This window comes from Homalodisca vitripennis, chromosome 1 (assembly GCF_021130785.1).
Source record: "Homalodisca vitripennis isolate AUS2020 chromosome 1, UT_GWSS_2.1, whole genome shotgun sequence".
In the NCBI taxonomy this organism is placed as follows: Eukaryota; Metazoa; Arthropoda; class Insecta; order Hemiptera; family Cicadellidae; genus Homalodisca; species Homalodisca vitripennis.
The window spans coordinates 57332365-57350944 of record NC_060207.1 but is presented as its reverse complement, the minus strand read 5'-3'; the positions used below and the strand labels follow the sequence as shown (position 1 = coordinate 57350944).

Below are 18580 nucleotides of genomic sequence, written 5' to 3'. Positions count from 1 at the left end.
TGAACGTGTTAAAACAGAAGAAAATAAAAATGTTTATAATCTACATTTATAGCATTACTGTTATTACTAAAAAATAATATAGTCATTAGTGTGACTATGGGTATTACATTAGTATCCGCAATGACTCAGTTTTAAGTAGCTTTTAATTTACAAAAAGAATTCAATAAGGCCCCTTCGCTATGTCACACATATCCTAAGACTTTAATAATACATATTGCACTGTACATATAAACTTTGTTAATGAATTTTCCCAACAAGTTCAATGGCGTCTTGTAAACATGCAGGCCAGGTGACATTTTTAGTTTTTTACGAAACAGCTGATTATAACACTATGTTCAGTGAAATATCAGTCAGGTTTACCAACCATCTGAATTTGATAAGAAAATCTCCCTTCAAAACAACCATATAAATAACCAGTTTTTATTAATAATTTTACAAAAACCACAAAAAAGTATAATATATTTGGTCTTTATGAAATCAGCAAAAAACTATTTCTTTTATTAAGTAAAAAATGGGTTGTTGTATTAACAAATTTACTGAACCCTACACCTCCTGCTTGGTCTTGAAAAATTGTTCATTATAATATTTAAAAACTGGAGGAAATTTCATGCAGATTTAATGTAAAAACGTTGCATTATAGGTACTAAAAATAGCTGTTGACATTTTGAAAATTTTGACCAAAAACAGTTTTCTGAGCACAGCGAGTGAACGATGCAACCAGTAATTAACTTAACCATAATGATTTATTTGTCTTTTATTATGCACAACTTTGTTCATTTAGTCTATGCTGTATCTCTTAGTATCAAAGATCCCTTCAATGTGCATAAAATTTGGAACAGACCGTATATATTAATAATACATATATGTAGTACAGGGTGTAAAAAAAGTCCTACATGGCTTGGTAACTCCCGAACGATTACAAGTAAGGCAATAGAACTGTGTACATAATTACTGCACATATACATCTACGTTTTGAAGTAACTACCATTTTTTTATAATGTCAAGTGGATGGTCCGCAAGGAGTCAGAAGAAAATCTTAAATAAGAGCACAGGTTGAGTAGTACATCAAATTAAAGGTCTTTACTATTAGAGTACAATGCCGAAAATCTGACCTCAAAGAGTTCACTCTTTAAAAAATTACGCTAGTTTCAAATTTGAAACATTTACAATACAAGTCCTGTTCAATATATTTTAATTTCCTCGTATTGGCTCAAGTTGTGAAAGTTTAACTTAGTAAATGAATACTGGACTTAACAAATAGTTTTTAAGGTCATATTACTCATGGGCTATACCATTATAAGGTTGTCTTAATGAGCGTGGTGCACTGTAACGTACATAGATTTGTGTATATCATTATGAGAAGCAATACACAGCAGAAGTGCCCCTTACCGCTTTCACATCAATAAGTATAGAAAACCAAGTCTGAATATACTATTAGTTTGAACCACGAACTAACTATTTAAGCTACTATTAAACCATTCAAATTTGGCTTGTTTATTTCTGTGTTTAGACATATAAAGTAAATCATTTAAAAACGATAACTTCTAATTTTTATTTCAATAGCAATGATAAAAGGTATTGTTTTTGCGCTTTTCTACCAAACTTCAACTATAAAAATTCATTTCTCGAAAATTTATGATCCGAATGTTTAAATAATAATTAGAAGTGTAATATTTTCAAGTATGTGGCTTTAAAATCTTTTAATTACACTAATAAATGTGTTAGCAAATTATCATCTAAGCTGTCATTCTTGATTGGGCGGTTGAAAAATCAACATTTGTCACGTCATAGTGCTCGTAAAGTCATTGAGCTTGTAATTCTGTGAACCTCCATTCAAAACTTTAATTTTGAACACTGATTTCATTGAATAGATTTTGTTGTTATGCGCAAACCGCCAGACTGCAGAGGGTGGTGTTGCAACAATATTTGACCATTTCTTTAAGGGCATTGGACCTGCGGTGACAGGTTTAAAAACTAATTACTTGTTATGAAGCTGTTTTCAAATGTTTTACATTAATTAAAATAATTAACATTTGGTCTGTTTGTGCGGAAGTGCTTTGTATTGAATCAGTTTTTTCCCCAAAGGCAATCTAAAAGAAAATCTTTATTCAGTAAGGTAAAGGTAATTTTTCAAATTCAAGAGATACTTTTTAAATCCAACAAGTTACTTTTAATTGTCTGTGTTATTATTGTTATTGCTGTCTGCAGTTTTATGGAAAAATATACTAAATTTAAAAAAATCTAGATATTTATTTCCATGTTTAACTACGCAAACTTTAAGCTTCAGAACTAACTTCACTTGTAGATTATTGTAGATTATATGTAGAATATTGAAGATTATTGAAGTTTTCTATTATGATTTATAGAAAACCACAAAGTAAAAATATGTGAAGTTTAAGTTAAATTATTATAGCTTGGTCCATTGTGTGTGAGATATGTGTTAATGTATGAGACTGACTTGTGGATGATGGGAAGGGGTAGGTATGAATGGGAGGTGGTGAACGATTGATGGCACAGGTGCACACAATTACTAAATACAGACTTCATTGTAATATTTTAGAGACAGAATTTCCTTTGTCTTGTTTAGTCTATAAATGTACCCTTAATGTGTTACTGATATGTTTAGTGGATCAACGGGGAAGCCGAAAGGTGTACTCCACACGACAGGAGGTTACCTGCTGTACGCTGCCACAACTTTCAAGTACGTGTTCGACTACCACCCTGGTGACGTGTACTGGTGTACAGCTGACGTGGGTTGGATCACAGGCCACACATATGTTGTCTATGGCCCCCTTGCCAACGGAGCTCAATCTGTCATTGTAAGCCTACACTCACATAACTCTCATAGTATTATAAGGTAGGAGCACACTACGCCACGTGTTGTTTACCAGGCTTCACTCGTCTATAGCTCATATCCTTCACAAGGCAGCCAGACAGACTATCAGACAGAAAATAAATGTTTACAACCTCTTGAGTGATAGGCTTCGCTAATACTCAGCCAATAAGATTAAATACAAACATAGAAATGTTTTGTTTTGTTTCAAATTTAAATGAATTACTAGTAATATCTGCATCAGTTTCAAAATTATTTTTTTTAAGTGATCACACCATGGATGGCTTGGGTAAACTTGATTAATTTTAAGTATTCTTTCTACAAGTAAAGTTTATAGTTCAACTTATAATATGTTGTCAACTTATAGAAAAACTTACCATGCTCATAGTAAAAGAAGATTTAAAAATTAATGCTTACAGAATTACCTCCATTAGGAGGAAGGAAGATTACTAAAAATCTAACAAAAATTACTGTTTCCATATCATTTTAGTATTGACCTAGTATGATCATGTTGCATTAAAAAAATTAAAAGTCACAAATCTTATGCTACAGCAAGTAAGATTTTTTTTTTTATTTTTATTTATTTATTACATGAACATTAAGAACAGTAATTTGTCAAGTTACAATAAGTAGAATTAAGGAGATGTGTTCATTAATTCCAGGAACTCTTCTATCTTGTACACAGGATTCTCTAACAGGAATTCTTTAAGCAAGCTCTTCAGTCTGTTGCCAGTCAGGGTCCGGAGGTGGTCTGGAAGGAGGTTTTTCAGTTTTTGGCCTACGTATGACGGTTTTTTTCTCGAAGAGGGCTGTTCTATGTTGGGGTAGGACGAATCTAGAGGCATGGCGTGTGGGGTAGCTGTGAAGGTCCATGTGAGTCTGCAGGTTTAGTGTGTCTGCATATAAAATGGCTTCATAGATGTAGAGCGCAGGTACTGTTAGTATGCCTAGGGTCTGATAGGCTTGACGACAGCTTTGCTGGGACTCCAGGTTTGCAATTGTCCTAATTGCCTTCTTTTGTAGTACAAGTACTCTCTTCAGATTTCCCGAGGAGCTTCCCCAGAATGTAAGACCATATCTAATATGAGATTCTACTAGAGCGTAGTATGCCATTTTTGCCGCTTCCTGAGTGCCAACCCATTTAATGCGTTTAACAACATAGACACCAGTGCTGATCTTATTGCAGATGTGCTTTACATGGTTTGCCCATGTGAGTCCATTATCTAGAGTTATTCCTAGAAACTTAATCTGATCAGCCACTGCTACATTGGGGATACTAGTGGGTAGAATTTTTTTCTGCTAAAATGTACTTGTGTTGTCTTGTCAGGGTTTATTGCTAAATCATTTTGTTTACTGTAGGCTATGGCTTTTTGAAGAGATGCAACAGAGTTGTCGTACAATTCTTGAGCTGTGTCATTTTTTAAAAGGAGGGTTGTATCGTCTGCATACATTATGCAGCTGGTACTGTAGTTGTGAATTAGAGCTGGGAAGTCATTAGTCAACAAAATGAATAGAACAGGTCCCAGCACGGATCCCTGAGGAACTCCTCTTGTTATTGGTTTAGGATCTGATCTGAACATGGTAGTAAGGCCAGCTGTAGTATGTTGGATGTCTACAACTTGGGATCTCTCTTTAAGGTAGCTGACAAACCATTTATTTTCTAAGCCTCTTACTCCTAAAGTTATAAGTTTTTTAGAGATCAGCTCATGTCCCAAACAGTCGAAAGCCTTGCTGTAGTCCAAAAATAAGGCTGTTACAAATTGTCCTTCATCTATGCTGTCGATTATAGACTCAACAAGGCTTATGATGGCAGAAATAGTTGATTTTCCTTTTTGGAATCCATGCTGACAGTCAGTAATTAATGCTTGATTTTTGAGATGGGTCATTAACCTGTTTAGTACTATTTTTTCTATAATTTTTGAAAAAGTTGAAATTAATGATATAGGCCTGTAATTTTTTGGGTCGGTTTTTGGTCCTTTTTTATGCTTTGGATATACCCTGGAGACTTTCAGTTTGGTTGGAAACTGCCCTAATGAGAAAGATTTATTTATTATGGATGTGAGAGGGTTAGTTAATTCTTCTGCACAGTGTTTTACGGTTTTTGATGAGAATTCGTCTATGCCACTGGATGGTTTGTTTTTTAAGCTATGTATGACTTGATTTACTTCTTTGCATGTTGTGGGAGTCAGATAAAATGATTGTGTTAAAGGAGTGTTTGAAGGGTTTTGATCCTCTTCCAGTCTGCAGCCTCCCAATTGTTGATTGTTCTGTTGAACTGTTACTTCTGCTATCTGAGTAAAGTAAGTGTTGAATTGGTCAGCTACCTGAATAGGATTGTCAACAACTGTATTGTTGATGTTGAGCTTAGGGCAGTTTTGACTAGGTTTTTTGGCATTTCTTTCTGTGTTTATAAGATCCCATACAGCTCAAGATGGATAGACAAAAGTAGACAAGGAGATTCTGATGAATAATCTGTGTACAACCACTGCTGAATTTGATGGTACATTGTTGTGGTGGAAGTCAATTTTGACACAACATTTAGAAAAACATTCCAGATGTTTAGTTATGATCATGTAGGTAAACAAGCACAACTACCTACAAGCATAAATTATTACCAGTGTGACAGTTCTGATGAGATCATAGTATGTCAGGCTACATTTGAGCCAATGGGTGGTGTTTTACACACACACTACACCTATTTATTGTATTGCATCATGTTTATTTAAGTGATAGACCATATAACAAAATAGTATTGAACAATTAGATATTTGAAATTTTATTGAAACAAGATAAAATTTATGATTTCTTATACATTTATTTTAAAACAGACCATAGAATTGAAAATAACATTTGATATACATAGTTGTTAATAATATAAAACAAATACAGACTCTCTTTAAGTACGTGTTTTCCGTTAACTTAAAAAATATGATGTAACCAAACACTATGTTTTCTTTTTTGTAAAGGGTTTCTGTAATTTAATTTACTACAAAATTCTACATAGTATAGTCTAACATGTAACTGTTACAGTTTGAAGGGACTCCTTTCCATCCTGACAATGACAGGTACTGGGCTGTAATAGAGAAGTACAAGGTTACCCAGTTCTACACTGCACCCACAGCCATCCGAGCACTCATGAAGTTCGGAGAAGAACCCGTCAAGAAGTAAGTTAAGTGGTTATTCTTACACTCAACTTATTCGTGACCCATTCTATAATTTGGACTCACCACACAATCAGCTTTATAAATAACACTTTAGAAATTGTAGATTTGATTACTGTTTGATCACATTCTGCTTTTCTTAAATTTTCATAACAAGACATACATAACCACGAAAAGCAATAAATTTTACATTAAAAACTCCAGAAAGAAGTTTACTAATAAACAAACAAATACAAAATTTACAAATGAATAAAATATTTTACACTTAAAATTGTAATAAAATTTGAAAAATCTTTCATAGTTTATATGATATGCTGAAACACCAGTTCGGTTGGCCAAAAGTCATATCCACAACTCATGGGGATTTCTATTTAGCCATTGTCCAAAATTTAATAACCTTCATATAGTTATGGATCCTCTATACCTATCCAATACCATAAATTGAGATTATATTATAATTCCAAACATTGGACTTCAGATCTAACTGAAATACTACTCCAGACCCCAGCACATCACATACTTATGATTGATTTATCTCCTGTGTTACTTATACTATCAAAGGTAATATTTATAGTGTGTTGTTAGAAAACTCACACAAGACTGAAAATGCCTATATGAGAATAGGTTAGTCTAAATTAGGGTTAAAAAATATAAAAAAAAACAATTTTTAAACCATGTAAAGTCTGACACAGACTTCCTTTTCAAAATATAATGATTATAATCAATAGCAATTATACATGTTTAATTTTCAACATTATAAATATTTTTTTAATTTTCACTCAAAAAGAGTACATAAAAGCATTTATTTTTCAAATTGTTTAAAATTAGTGGGTATTAAATGATGTACCCTTTATTTATTTTTTGGCTATTCCAATTTTTACTTTTCCAAGATATATATTTTTTGGTAGTAGTAGGCAAATATGTTAATGTGACGTCATTAAAAAAATTATTGTGATTAAAAATTTGCTGGTTTCAGTATTTTATTTTTATAAAATACCAATTCTTTTATGTATTGGTCCACCATTTTGAAAATTTTAAGATTCAAACTTGGGATCTTCTATTTTGGCACACTCAAATATTTTATGGATAGAGTCCTTGTACTATGTGATTTAGGGGACTAAATTTTGTTTCTTTGTTATAGCTCTAATCATTCTTCCCATATACATTTAGGGATATGTATTTTTCATCTTAAGACATGATTTATTTTCAACCTACAGTTAATTTGTCAAGTAGTTCATTACACCAATGTTACTGGCAGGCACAACCTCCACACCCTGAAGGTCCTTGGGTCTGTGGGGGAGCCAATCAATCCCGAGGCTTGGCTATGGTACTACAAACTGATCGGAGGGGAGAAATGTTCCATTGTTGACACATTCTGGCAAACGGAGACCGGTGGCCACGTTCTCACCCCCTTGCCTGGTGCCACACCTATGAAACCAGGCTCAGCGGTAATTAACTGCCCAAGTGTTTACACACTTATACTGTAGAAATAAACTCTAAGTGTAAACTTAATGAGTACTTAATGTATTTTTAACAATTAAAATAAAATTAATTTTTGTAGGCAAATGGAACATTTTGAATTCTTTATTAACAATTATAATGTGAGAATCAAAATTTTAGATTTTGTATGTTTTCAGACATTCCCCTTTTTTGGTGTTATGCCATCAATCATGGACGAAGAAGGTCACGAGATCACAGGTGTTGGAGAGGGATACTTGGTGTTCAAACGGCCGTGGCCTGGCATCATGAGAACCCTCTTCGGCAATCACGAGCGCTTCGAGCAGGTCTACTTCTCTAAGTTCAAGGGCTACTACTGTACCGGTGATGGTATGAATATCATCTCATATAAAGCAAATTAATACTTATATCAGACAACTTAAAATGCTTGTTATTTCAGGAACCAAACTATGATCAGATTTATTTTTTTTATTTTTAAAATTTTACACTATGCTTGTAAAACGTACGGTCATAAAAATTAAAAATATTGAAATGTATATTATATAAACCTATAATGAAATTTCTGTTGGTAATAACATAGTCTTGTACATTTAAAGTAAAATATTGAAATACAATGTCATAGTATTACCTGCATTTTTTGAATTGATAAGAATTTGGAATGCTATGCCACAGTTAAAATATATTAAATTCAAATGTGAAAAACTAAAATTTTGTTTGAAGAAACCCTCAAAATTATGTAAACAAGCCTTTTACCGGGTGTCTTAAGTGCCCCTCTCTCCCTATTAACTTTTTTTACGAGTATAGATGGAGTAATTTACTTTGGGGGATGTTTATATGACCAACTGAGGAATTCTTTGATGTATGAAAATATGGGAAAATATTATCCCCCTCCCCCCAATGGGGTATTTTGGAGGCATCAAAATTTTTTAAATGGGAACCTCTAGCAAGTGATACCTCATTTTAAAGGCATTATAAAAAGAAGAAGAATTGAGCAAACTAGAGGTCTCTAATGTTACTCTATAAAATTTGGTCGCTAATTAAAGTTTGAATTGTTTTATAAAACCCCGAGTTACAGTAACATTTAATATTATTGTAAGGCAGATATAACATTCACTCACTAGTTATTTTATGAAATTACAACACAATATCATATAACAAGTTATTACAAGAATCAACAAACACCAACAACCATGATTAATATAGCATTTATTAGGTTTTGTTTTGTCTGACCGAAGCTCATTAGGAAGTCTTGAGAGAACCAATAGCTGGTTTTGCCATGTCATCTATTATTGGTTCCCAGATAGTATGTGAGACACATTCAGTCCAGTTACTGTGTCAAAGTGGTAATTTGATGAGCCTGTCAAATGTAATCAATTGTCCTGCGTAAACATTGTTTTATGACAGCACAACCATATGTTTTATCAATTTAATGTCTATTTTAATTTTTTTTTACATTTATAGTGTGTAAATTCTCTAAGGAGTAACTATTATTTTTCGCACAGTTTTTAGATTTCAGCGATTAGGTAAAGTACTCATCTACATTTGAAAGTATTTTCCTAAAACATAAGATAGTCAGAATTTGACTCTGAAGATTCCCTTTGAAGCAGTCGGCAAGAACTCTGTTACATGAAATTTCACTGGACTATGCTTTTGAACTAATGTACAAATTCCAACTCTAAATGTACTAAAATATTTTAAAAATTTCGGTTTATAAAGAAAGAAACAAATAAATAGTGTCATTGTTAGTCTACTTTTAACTTCACTCTTTATCAAGCATTAAGTATTAGATATAAAGGACAAAGTTACAATCTAATTTTTACTATAAATTTATAGACTGTTATAAAACCCATCTGAGTTGTCTCTTGACAAAAGTTGACTTCTCTGATATATATTATCTTGATTGGAAAACAAGGCAAAATCAACTACGACACAAAAAATACTTAGAACAAAGTAAATTACAATGGCCCGTAAGCTATACACTTTTAACATATTTTCTTGATTATGGGCAAACTCAACATTGCCATTGGAAATATAATTCAGTCGGACCAGAAATACTCATACAGCTGCAAAACCTACAAAATTATATGTGTAGCTGCGGGTAACTACTAGTTTAGTATACAAAATTACTTAAAATTTGTATTATTATACAAAATTGCTTAAAATTTGTAATATTAAACAGTTTACTAGAAAAAATGAGATTACAAATGTACAACATAAACTGATGCGAGTAATGTTTAGCAATTAGTTAAAAACAAACAAATAACCACAGTATAACACAATTATACATTAAACAACCATAAGTAAGATTATAAGGTATTTTTATGTAGTGAATACATAGCTAATAAAACAAAAACTCAGTTGTATACATTCTAGATGTAAACTGTCAGACAGATAGCCTGATCTAATATGTGCCACAGGGGCAAGACGAGACGAAGACGGCTACCTGTGGGTGACAGGGCGATGCGTGGACGACATGCTTAACGTTTCTGGACATCTCATGTCTACAGCTGAGGTTGAAAGTTGTCTCACAGGGCACCCTTCGGTGTCTGAAGCTGCCGTCGTCTCTCGCCCGCACCCTGTCAAAGGGGAGTGTCTCTACTGCTTTATCACTCCCAATCAAGGAATCCCTTTCACTGACAAATTGGTGTCAGAGCTCAAGACTAAAGGTGGGTGATAAGAAACATTTTTTATTTTCTTTTTATAGAGTAACATTGTAATGTCACAAGCTTACAAGTAGCTTTATGCCTTAAATACTTTGAAATTTTGGGCTTTCATATATATATATATATATGAAAGCCCAACATCGACTAAAAAAACATAAAAAACATCGGTATTTATTGGGTTTTATTTATTGTGTTATAAATTTATGACATAATTTGCTAATTAAAAAAAAGTCAGTGAAAACACATTGGTTAGTAGAGTGAAACGCCGCCAACCGCATCAGAATACGACAATCCAGTCAGAAATGGCAGCGCATAATGTACTTCACAATGTGTACCTAAAACAACCCGCCATTTCTGATTGGATAAACCTTTTAAGATGCGGTTTGCGGCATTCAACTCTACTAAGTGAGCTCTTTCAAATGAGGTATCACTCGACCCATGCTTCAATTTAAGATTTCCATGTTTTCCTCTGTGGGCCGTCCCCCCATGGTTGGCATGTCATGGTAATAGCAAGGAAAAATAGTTTACATAGCCATATGACACTGTGCAAAGTTTATAGCTGTTATCTCCTATGGTTTTTAAAATATTAAGCCGTACCCATACTTTTCAAACACCCTGTATATATATATCTTTGTGTGTGTGTGTGTGCCAGCAGAAGGTAACTAACCATTTAATACAGAAACCTTAGTCAAGAGCGATAACACAAAATATATTAATTTGTGCCCAAAAACTGTAATGGTTCTACTGTAGTTTTACTAAGAAAATCAACTATTATCTTGTAATGAATGTTTATAACAAAATAAATCACACTCAGTTATGTAAGAATCTTGCAGCTTGGTTTAAGGCATTATTTTATTTTTTGTATGCTTAATATATACAGTTACTGGATACAGAACGATAATAATATATTATTGTTTCTTTTTGTATTGTATGGATGGACTAGTGGACTCAAAATGTCCAAACATTAATCCCCAGGTTGTGAAATCTCTACTTAGTAATAAACACACACTAATCATTTAATTTGCATCTTCATTTAAAAAATTGGTGAAACAAAAAATACTCCAAAAACCAACTTGTTATATAACAGCCCATAAAAATTGTTTGTTCTATTTTCATTACCAAGTAAGTTAAGGCTTATAGAAATAACGTATGCACTTCAAGTAATTTATTCCCTATGGTTTAATGTATTAATTTATAGGCTTTACTTTTAAGGAGTTTTTTACCACTGAAAGAACCATAAAATATTGTCAATAAAGATTGAGTGAATAAACATATATTTTTTACAGTGAGGGAGAAAATTGGGCCATTTGCAATGCCTGACATTATCCAACACGCACCCGGACTGCCAAAAACAAGATCAGGAAAAATTATGCGACGTGTTTTAAGAAAAATTGCTGTTAACGATCACAACGTTGGCGACACTTCTACTCTTGCTGATGAGAGTATCGTTGATCAGCTGTTCAAGAACCGGCCAGAGGGGAACAAATAACTTCCCTCCATTTCAAGCTTTAACTTACCTTCGCCAGGCTTTCATGTAAAGAATTGAGATAACTGTTATTTATTTTCTGATGTTACTTTGTGTAAATTATTTAATAATGTTGACTGTTAACTTAATCGCTGTAATTTATTTTTGCTTGACATGACATCACCTCATTGTATATATATATAAGCAACTGCTAGTGTTTTAATTTATGACCAAATCAAAGCTAGTTTTTTTAAAACACTGGCGTTTAATTTGTTTTTTTAAGTCAAGAAGAGAAAGTTACAAGTAAAGTCCTGTATCACAAAATACAGATAATTGCACAAACACCAAATTATTACTTAAAGTAATGTTATAGAATGTTATGTATATTGTACATTTGGTTGGAAATAAATGTTGTGTTTTAGTGTATTAAAAATTTTAATATAAGTTTTCTGTTACCTTGATCCGGAAAATCTGAGTTTAACATCAGTGGCACAAAGTTAATGAACATTATATAACATGATTGTATCAGTATAAAAAATAAATTAACTGTGATGCAAAATATTTTACTAAAAGGAAATTGTTTATATTATGTGTAATCAAATGTAAATGTGTTTTACTGAAATAAAATGTTTAAAATTTATGTTTAATAGCTTATTTTTAATAAAAACAAAAATAAATTGTTTTATACTGTTGAGATAAAATTGTATGGTCCAAGTGAAATCTATTCCAGTAATAACTAATAAAATGTGCTACTCTACAGTTTGCAGAAATGTCTTTTCGCAATGTTTTTGAAATATTCACATTACTTTGTATAGGCTATTACTTAAATCAATTCAATACTTATTTAGTAAAAAAAATGGAATAAAAGTTCAATAGTTTAATTTGCTGCCCATCTCTAAGTATAGTACTTACACAGTCCATGTCATTTCCATTGTCAATGAAACGTAAAAGTTTAAAAGCAAGAAAACAATGTAAAGCATGTTTGGTTATCTTAGAAGGCTTTTAATAGTTAGTGTAACTAAAAAACTAGAAACTGAAACTGATAAAAGAAAATTCACTGCACAAACTTAGAAAATAATAGTAATCATGAACACAGGACAAAGTTCAAAGAAACATTAGCATGTACTTTTCATAGAGAACAAATTAAATCAATAGGTAGAAAGACAGAAAATTGACTTTCTTTATATTTTTTTGTTTAAAGAAGTGTATTAATGCAATGAATTGTACTGTAAGTGAAAGCCTTAGCTTTTTATTCATTATGCAAATAAAGTCTAAAACAACACACAAAAATATACTGATTGATACATTTTGTTGAATATTTTCTTTGATACTGATGAGAATATACTGAATTTTGTGCTTGCCAAACTCTGTTACTTTTTTACAAGCTTTCAAGTTTCCTAAAACAAATAAAATTCATAAAAAACATCATAATAAAGTACCAGGTTTAGTACATTCTGTAGAAGAAGGAGTCATGTTATATTACATGGTTCAAATTCAATTGTTTATTTGTCAATTTGTACTGTAAAAATTATTTACTACACTTAAGTATTTTCCATTACCAGATTTTAGTTCCATTACCAGTTGGTGTAACTTCTAGTTTAACTTTACTGTTGATTTATTGGTAGTAAATTGTACATTACCCAAAATGACAACTCATCAAGCTAAGATGCATAACAGAAGCTAATATATTGCTCAATAAAATAATGTAAACAAAGCTGTAATATTGGGTTATAAAACTGTATTGTTAATTGATCATTTTTATACTAGCAAGTCTGGATTATTGAGAGATAAAAGAATCGTTTTTGAAAATATTTTGTATTATAGGTAGTCAAAACAGATGTAATACAACATTTTTTAACTTTCATACATTGCAAGGTATAGTAAATAAATAAAACTATTGGATCTTACATGCCACTATTACATATACCTTGAAATTAGGATTTTCAAGGATTACTCTATAGAGAATACATTTGTATTGAGAGATAGACAAAGTAAAATATTTGGGCACCAGCCACGTGACTTTGAGTGAGGGAAAACGTGTCTTGTTTCTCAGCTTTTAGATAGATTTTGTACCAAAATCAGTCTATTGCATGTAATTGTTTTCATGGTAGCATTTAGGAAAAAATCTCCACATGACTTTGCCAAACGTGACACCCAGAGCCAAAAACCACCACTAAATCTAACGTTTTTATATATATATATATATATATATATATATATAATTTCAATAAATTTCAATAAATTGAAATTCACCCGGCAAGTGAGAGATCCGGGTTCGACTCCCGGCGGAGCAAGTACTTTTTGTGATTCAATGTTTATTGAAATTAAATAAGGCTATTGCCATTTATACAATTTAATGTATATATATATATATATATATATATATATATATATATATATATATATATATACATATGGTTTGTGGAAACAATAACTGCCCCAGAAAAAGCCCAAACAAGTTACAACTTGTATCTTAAAACATATCTTATATGAGGTCTTTAATTTAAATTAAACAATGTAGTGTACAATTTTTTTAGCTGAGTTAAATAAGTAAGAAAGCTGTCAGGTAATTTGCTGAACTAAAAAGGATCAGAATTAATGAAAAAATTGTTATGAATTCCTATAATGAGTACTAAAAGTTACCTCTGGTGCTTCCTACATCATTTGGCTACACAGGAAAGTCAGTAGAGAGGAGGAGCCTCCATTATCCTCTATAATCCAGGTCACACACTGCATGGTCTAGCTAGTGATACCATGAAGTCACCCTCTCTAATTATTTATCACGTTACATCACTCACAGTTCCTAGTTACCATAAAAGTGTATGTTAACTAACATACAATTAGGGTTTATATGCTAGTAATAAATAATTGTAGAAAACACCAGTAAAATTAACCCTTTCCACATCACAATACCCAAGGCACCTCAACTGGAACATTAAGTCGTCAATTACAAGCAACCAACTTAAAGTATATTTACTCTATTACTTTGAATTTCTTCATTTGCCCACACGTATATGTCCTCTACCCTTACTTATGGTCATATTACACAAACAAAACACACAACAGCAGTGGTTAGTTGTTACAACTGGAACTCATTGCAATGCCAGCAGCAGTCCCGAAACCGTACAATTTTACATGTCTTGTATTACTCCAGTGTCTTTCATTGCAGTGAAGTGGGAATGCAGAAAGAACCACAATAACGATACATTGGGTGCAACTAAACTATTCCACCCTCGTACTGGTTGCAATTGTATGACAGCAAGTTCCGAGATTTTTAGCTCAATACTGACTTTTGAACTGAACACAACATTCCAAGAGTGAACGGAATAGTTTCAGAGTTGTTACAAACTCGTTACAGAAGTTTTACAACTAGTGGAACCTGGTATACCTCTAGTATTAAAATATTTACTTTGTCTTGGATTCATTACAACAACAAAATGGCCTAAGAAATACCAAATATTTAAAAATATAAATCTTATCAACCTCGTTTAACCCTCTGACAGTCAAAGTGGATCGTACTAAGTACTGAACTTTCCCAACAAACACCCCACCACATCGACCCTAGCTGTATAAGGGCTAAATATATTGACTTTATCAACAGTACATTTGGAATTTTCAGCAAAAAATCCCTATCCATTATATAATATGAATTTGAATTAATACAAATTGTTGGAAAGGCTCCTACAACCATTTAGACTACAAATGCCCTAGAAACCTCTCAATAGCACGGTTTAAGATAAAATATTTAATTGGAAGGAAATGACTAATTTATGGTTATTAGTAGATTTTGTTCAAAAGAAAATGGAGAAGCAATTTGACTGATACTAATGATACATATCATCAAACATTATATGAAAACACAAACAAAGCTTCCTTGCTTAAATAGTAGCCTATGTTATTTAAAAAAAGAAATGTTGCAGTTTTTCTTTCTTACAAATATAAATAGAACATATAATTTTGTATTTTGATTTAATGCAATTCATAAATCCAGTTTATCGGTGTTAGACAATACCAAACAATACATATTTCTCAAATTAAATCTTTATTTGTTGAGAATTACAACCCAAAGGTTTAAAAAGAATGTTTAAAAAATAATTATTTCAACTTTCAATTCCTATTTTTGTTTAGATAATCAATGTGAGTAGTATCTTACACATTTGTTCAGACACTAATGAAAGATCAAGCACACATTATCCGAGAAGTAGCAATAAATGTACTGCTTATCCTTATATAGTTTACAACTCTAGCATAAAGTACAGTTTTAGTATAGAAGCTACTTATATTGATTATGTAATGAGTGTACATATATAATGAGTACAGAAGATTAGTACAGAACAAATAACAAAATAAAGACTCAGTATAAAAAAGGGTGTAGTTTCCGTAGAAAAAAAGAAGATAAATTGTATTACTTTTTCTTAAACAAAAATAGAACTACCTTATAAATTAGAGCCTAACTATAATATCACATAATTGTAAATTAAATTATAAATTCAAATAATAATAATTTAATTTGGCAAAATGCTTTAAGTGTTCAGTATTTTCTGATGTAAATTCTAATGTACTAATTTCGATCATATTATATCATGTATACTCTTCATATATATCACGCCTTTACGCAAAACCAATCATGAAAAATATCAGATAAATTCTGTGAGCATTTAAGTAGGAACTCGATTGTCTTTAGAAGTGTATTAACACAACAGGTAGTCCATTTACTTCATTCAATCAGACATTTACCTTTAGTAGCTCATGATATGAGAAATATATTTAAATAAAGAACTTATTATAGGAGTAGGATAGGAGGTAATGTACTTTTATTTGTGTGCTCATAGTTTCTTTTTTTTCACTGTTACAAGCAGACATCATTTTTTAATTTTCAACAAAATGTACATCAGACCTATAGTATTTATTAAAGAGAAAAAACATTATTTAATAATTAATTATTTAGAATAGACAATGGACAAATTCTTTATTGACATATTCAGTTGAGAATAGTACATTGCGTCATATAGTACATATCATGTTTCTAATTGAATTAAATTATTTAAGAATTCATTTTCTAAAATAAAAGTTATATTAAATGAATGCATAAACAGTGTTTCTCACAGCATTTATAACAGATAATGTGTTAATTTCCAATCCCTATTATTATAATTTATTACGTCATAGATGTAACAAAATGTTGTACAACATTTAATTATGTTGTTTAATTACATTATTAGCTAAGCCAGTGTGAATTATTATAAGTGTATCCAAGCAATAGTATGCGACCATTTCACGCTTTATGAGATAACTATTTGTATGTTATTTACTAATCCATAAAAAAGTACTGTGATTAAAACTGTGGTTACATTTAAAGTAAAATAAATGTACCAAGCCCAGAATTCTTAAATGTATTTGTCCTAAAATTGCCAGTGATTTAGTTCCCTAAAAATTATAAGAAATATTCTTCTAAAATACATGGAGAACGTTATAAAATAAAGTGTCTATAGTTAAAGAGGTACAAACATTGATGTGAATCAATTTCGGTGTGCAGTAAAAATCAAGAAAATATACCGAGGTCTTAAACTTAATGGTGCATTCAGTTTTGGCTGTATTTGTTAGTCTTCCACTTTATTCCATACTTTCCTCTTCCACCTTACAAGTTTTTGATACTTTATAACAGCTTTTCTATAGCTCTACAGGTCTCTTCCCAAGTTGTGGGCTCCGTAGTACAAGAAGATAGTTACTAGAAGTCATGGGAGGGGAGAAATCACAGATTCAGAATAGGGAATACAGTAAAATACTGAGGTATTCATTGATCTTAATCATCATTTCTACATGACATTTTTATCCTTCAACTACCAAACTGTATTATCTATCTTTGCCAAGAGTCTGGCCATGAATTATTTCTGCTTCTTATTATTGTTTTATGTATCTTTCAGTATTTAAACCCTTGTCATATAATCATTGCAATAGTCAATTACTTGATTATTACATCTTTTAGCCAGTGGCATAAATATGAGGGGGATAGAACGTTTTCTGCCAAGAGGCCTAAAAAACATTCATATAACAGCAATCCAACTTGTTTTAAGTACAGCAGTTACTGTTTTACTTTGATTAGGCCTATCTCATTTTTTCAAATTCAGACTGAATCAGAATCCATTCCCCCTCCCCCATATGATGCACTATTCAATCAGATTCATCCCCCCAAAGCCAAGTCCTAGTTACGCCACTGATTTTATGTACAATTTGTTTTGGTTGAATGAAGTACAGATATAACAAAGATTTTGAATAGAGTATTAAAAACAAAATATATCTTTTCGTTAAAAGTAAAACTTGATATTGTACCAACAGATATCTTATATCTGTCCAATATACAGAATGTTTCTGCATTGGCATTCTTGTGTCTTTTAATCACAATTCAATAACCCAAACAAAAAAATTAAAGATATTGAGAGAAAGCCTTTTTTAAATGGGTAACATTTTATAATGTATAAAAGCATTTATTTAAAATATTTACTATACTTTTTAAATGTAAACAATTTAATAAATATTATCATATAAAGTTTATTTTACCTATAATTTATAAGAAAAAATAATTCTAAAGAGGTGGGATCTTATTGTGTACTTTTGTCTGGGATGGTATAGATTTCTTGCTGATACCACATTGCAACTTTACCTAAGCTGTACATAAATATTCAATTTGTATATTTTTTACCAAATAAGGTAGTGACAGTAAAAAGGTTTATTTATGAAACTTTATTCTAGATTTAAATGGATGTGTGTTACAAAACAACTATACCAATATTTATTACAATTACAAATTATATTGTTAAATTATAGTTTTATTTAAAACAGACTATGCCTAAAAACTTTGTTACATGGCTTCAGATACATTCTGTATAAGGTCAAAACTGCACATTTGTAAGGTACCTTAAAGTGAGTTAAGAATGTGAAGATATGATCAGCTAATCCATTTGATCAATCTTAAATATTTGTGAATCAATCATCTCCTGAG

General features: G+C 31.4%; 1 protein-coding gene across 1 annotated transcript in view; it reads left to right on the top strand.

Annotated features, from left to right (window-relative positions):
* The window catches only part of LOC124362117 (acetyl-coenzyme A synthetase), a 48089-nt gene extending 35636 nt beyond the window's left edge, over positions 1–12453 (top strand). Inside the window, exons 6-11 of the mRNA XM_046816325.1 lie at positions 2627–2819; positions 5864–5997; positions 7253–7442; positions 7632–7821; positions 9870–10118; positions 11402–12453. Coding sequence (XP_046672281.1) covers positions 2627–2819; positions 5864–5997; positions 7253–7442; positions 7632–7821; positions 9870–10118; positions 11402–11604 — 1159 coding nt within the window. The 3' untranslated portion in view covers positions 11605–12453. The remainder of the gene's footprint in view (positions 1–2626; positions 2820–5863; positions 5998–7252; positions 7443–7631; positions 7822–9869; positions 10119–11401) is intronic.
* The last annotated feature ends 6127 nt before the right edge of the window (positions 12454–18580 follow it).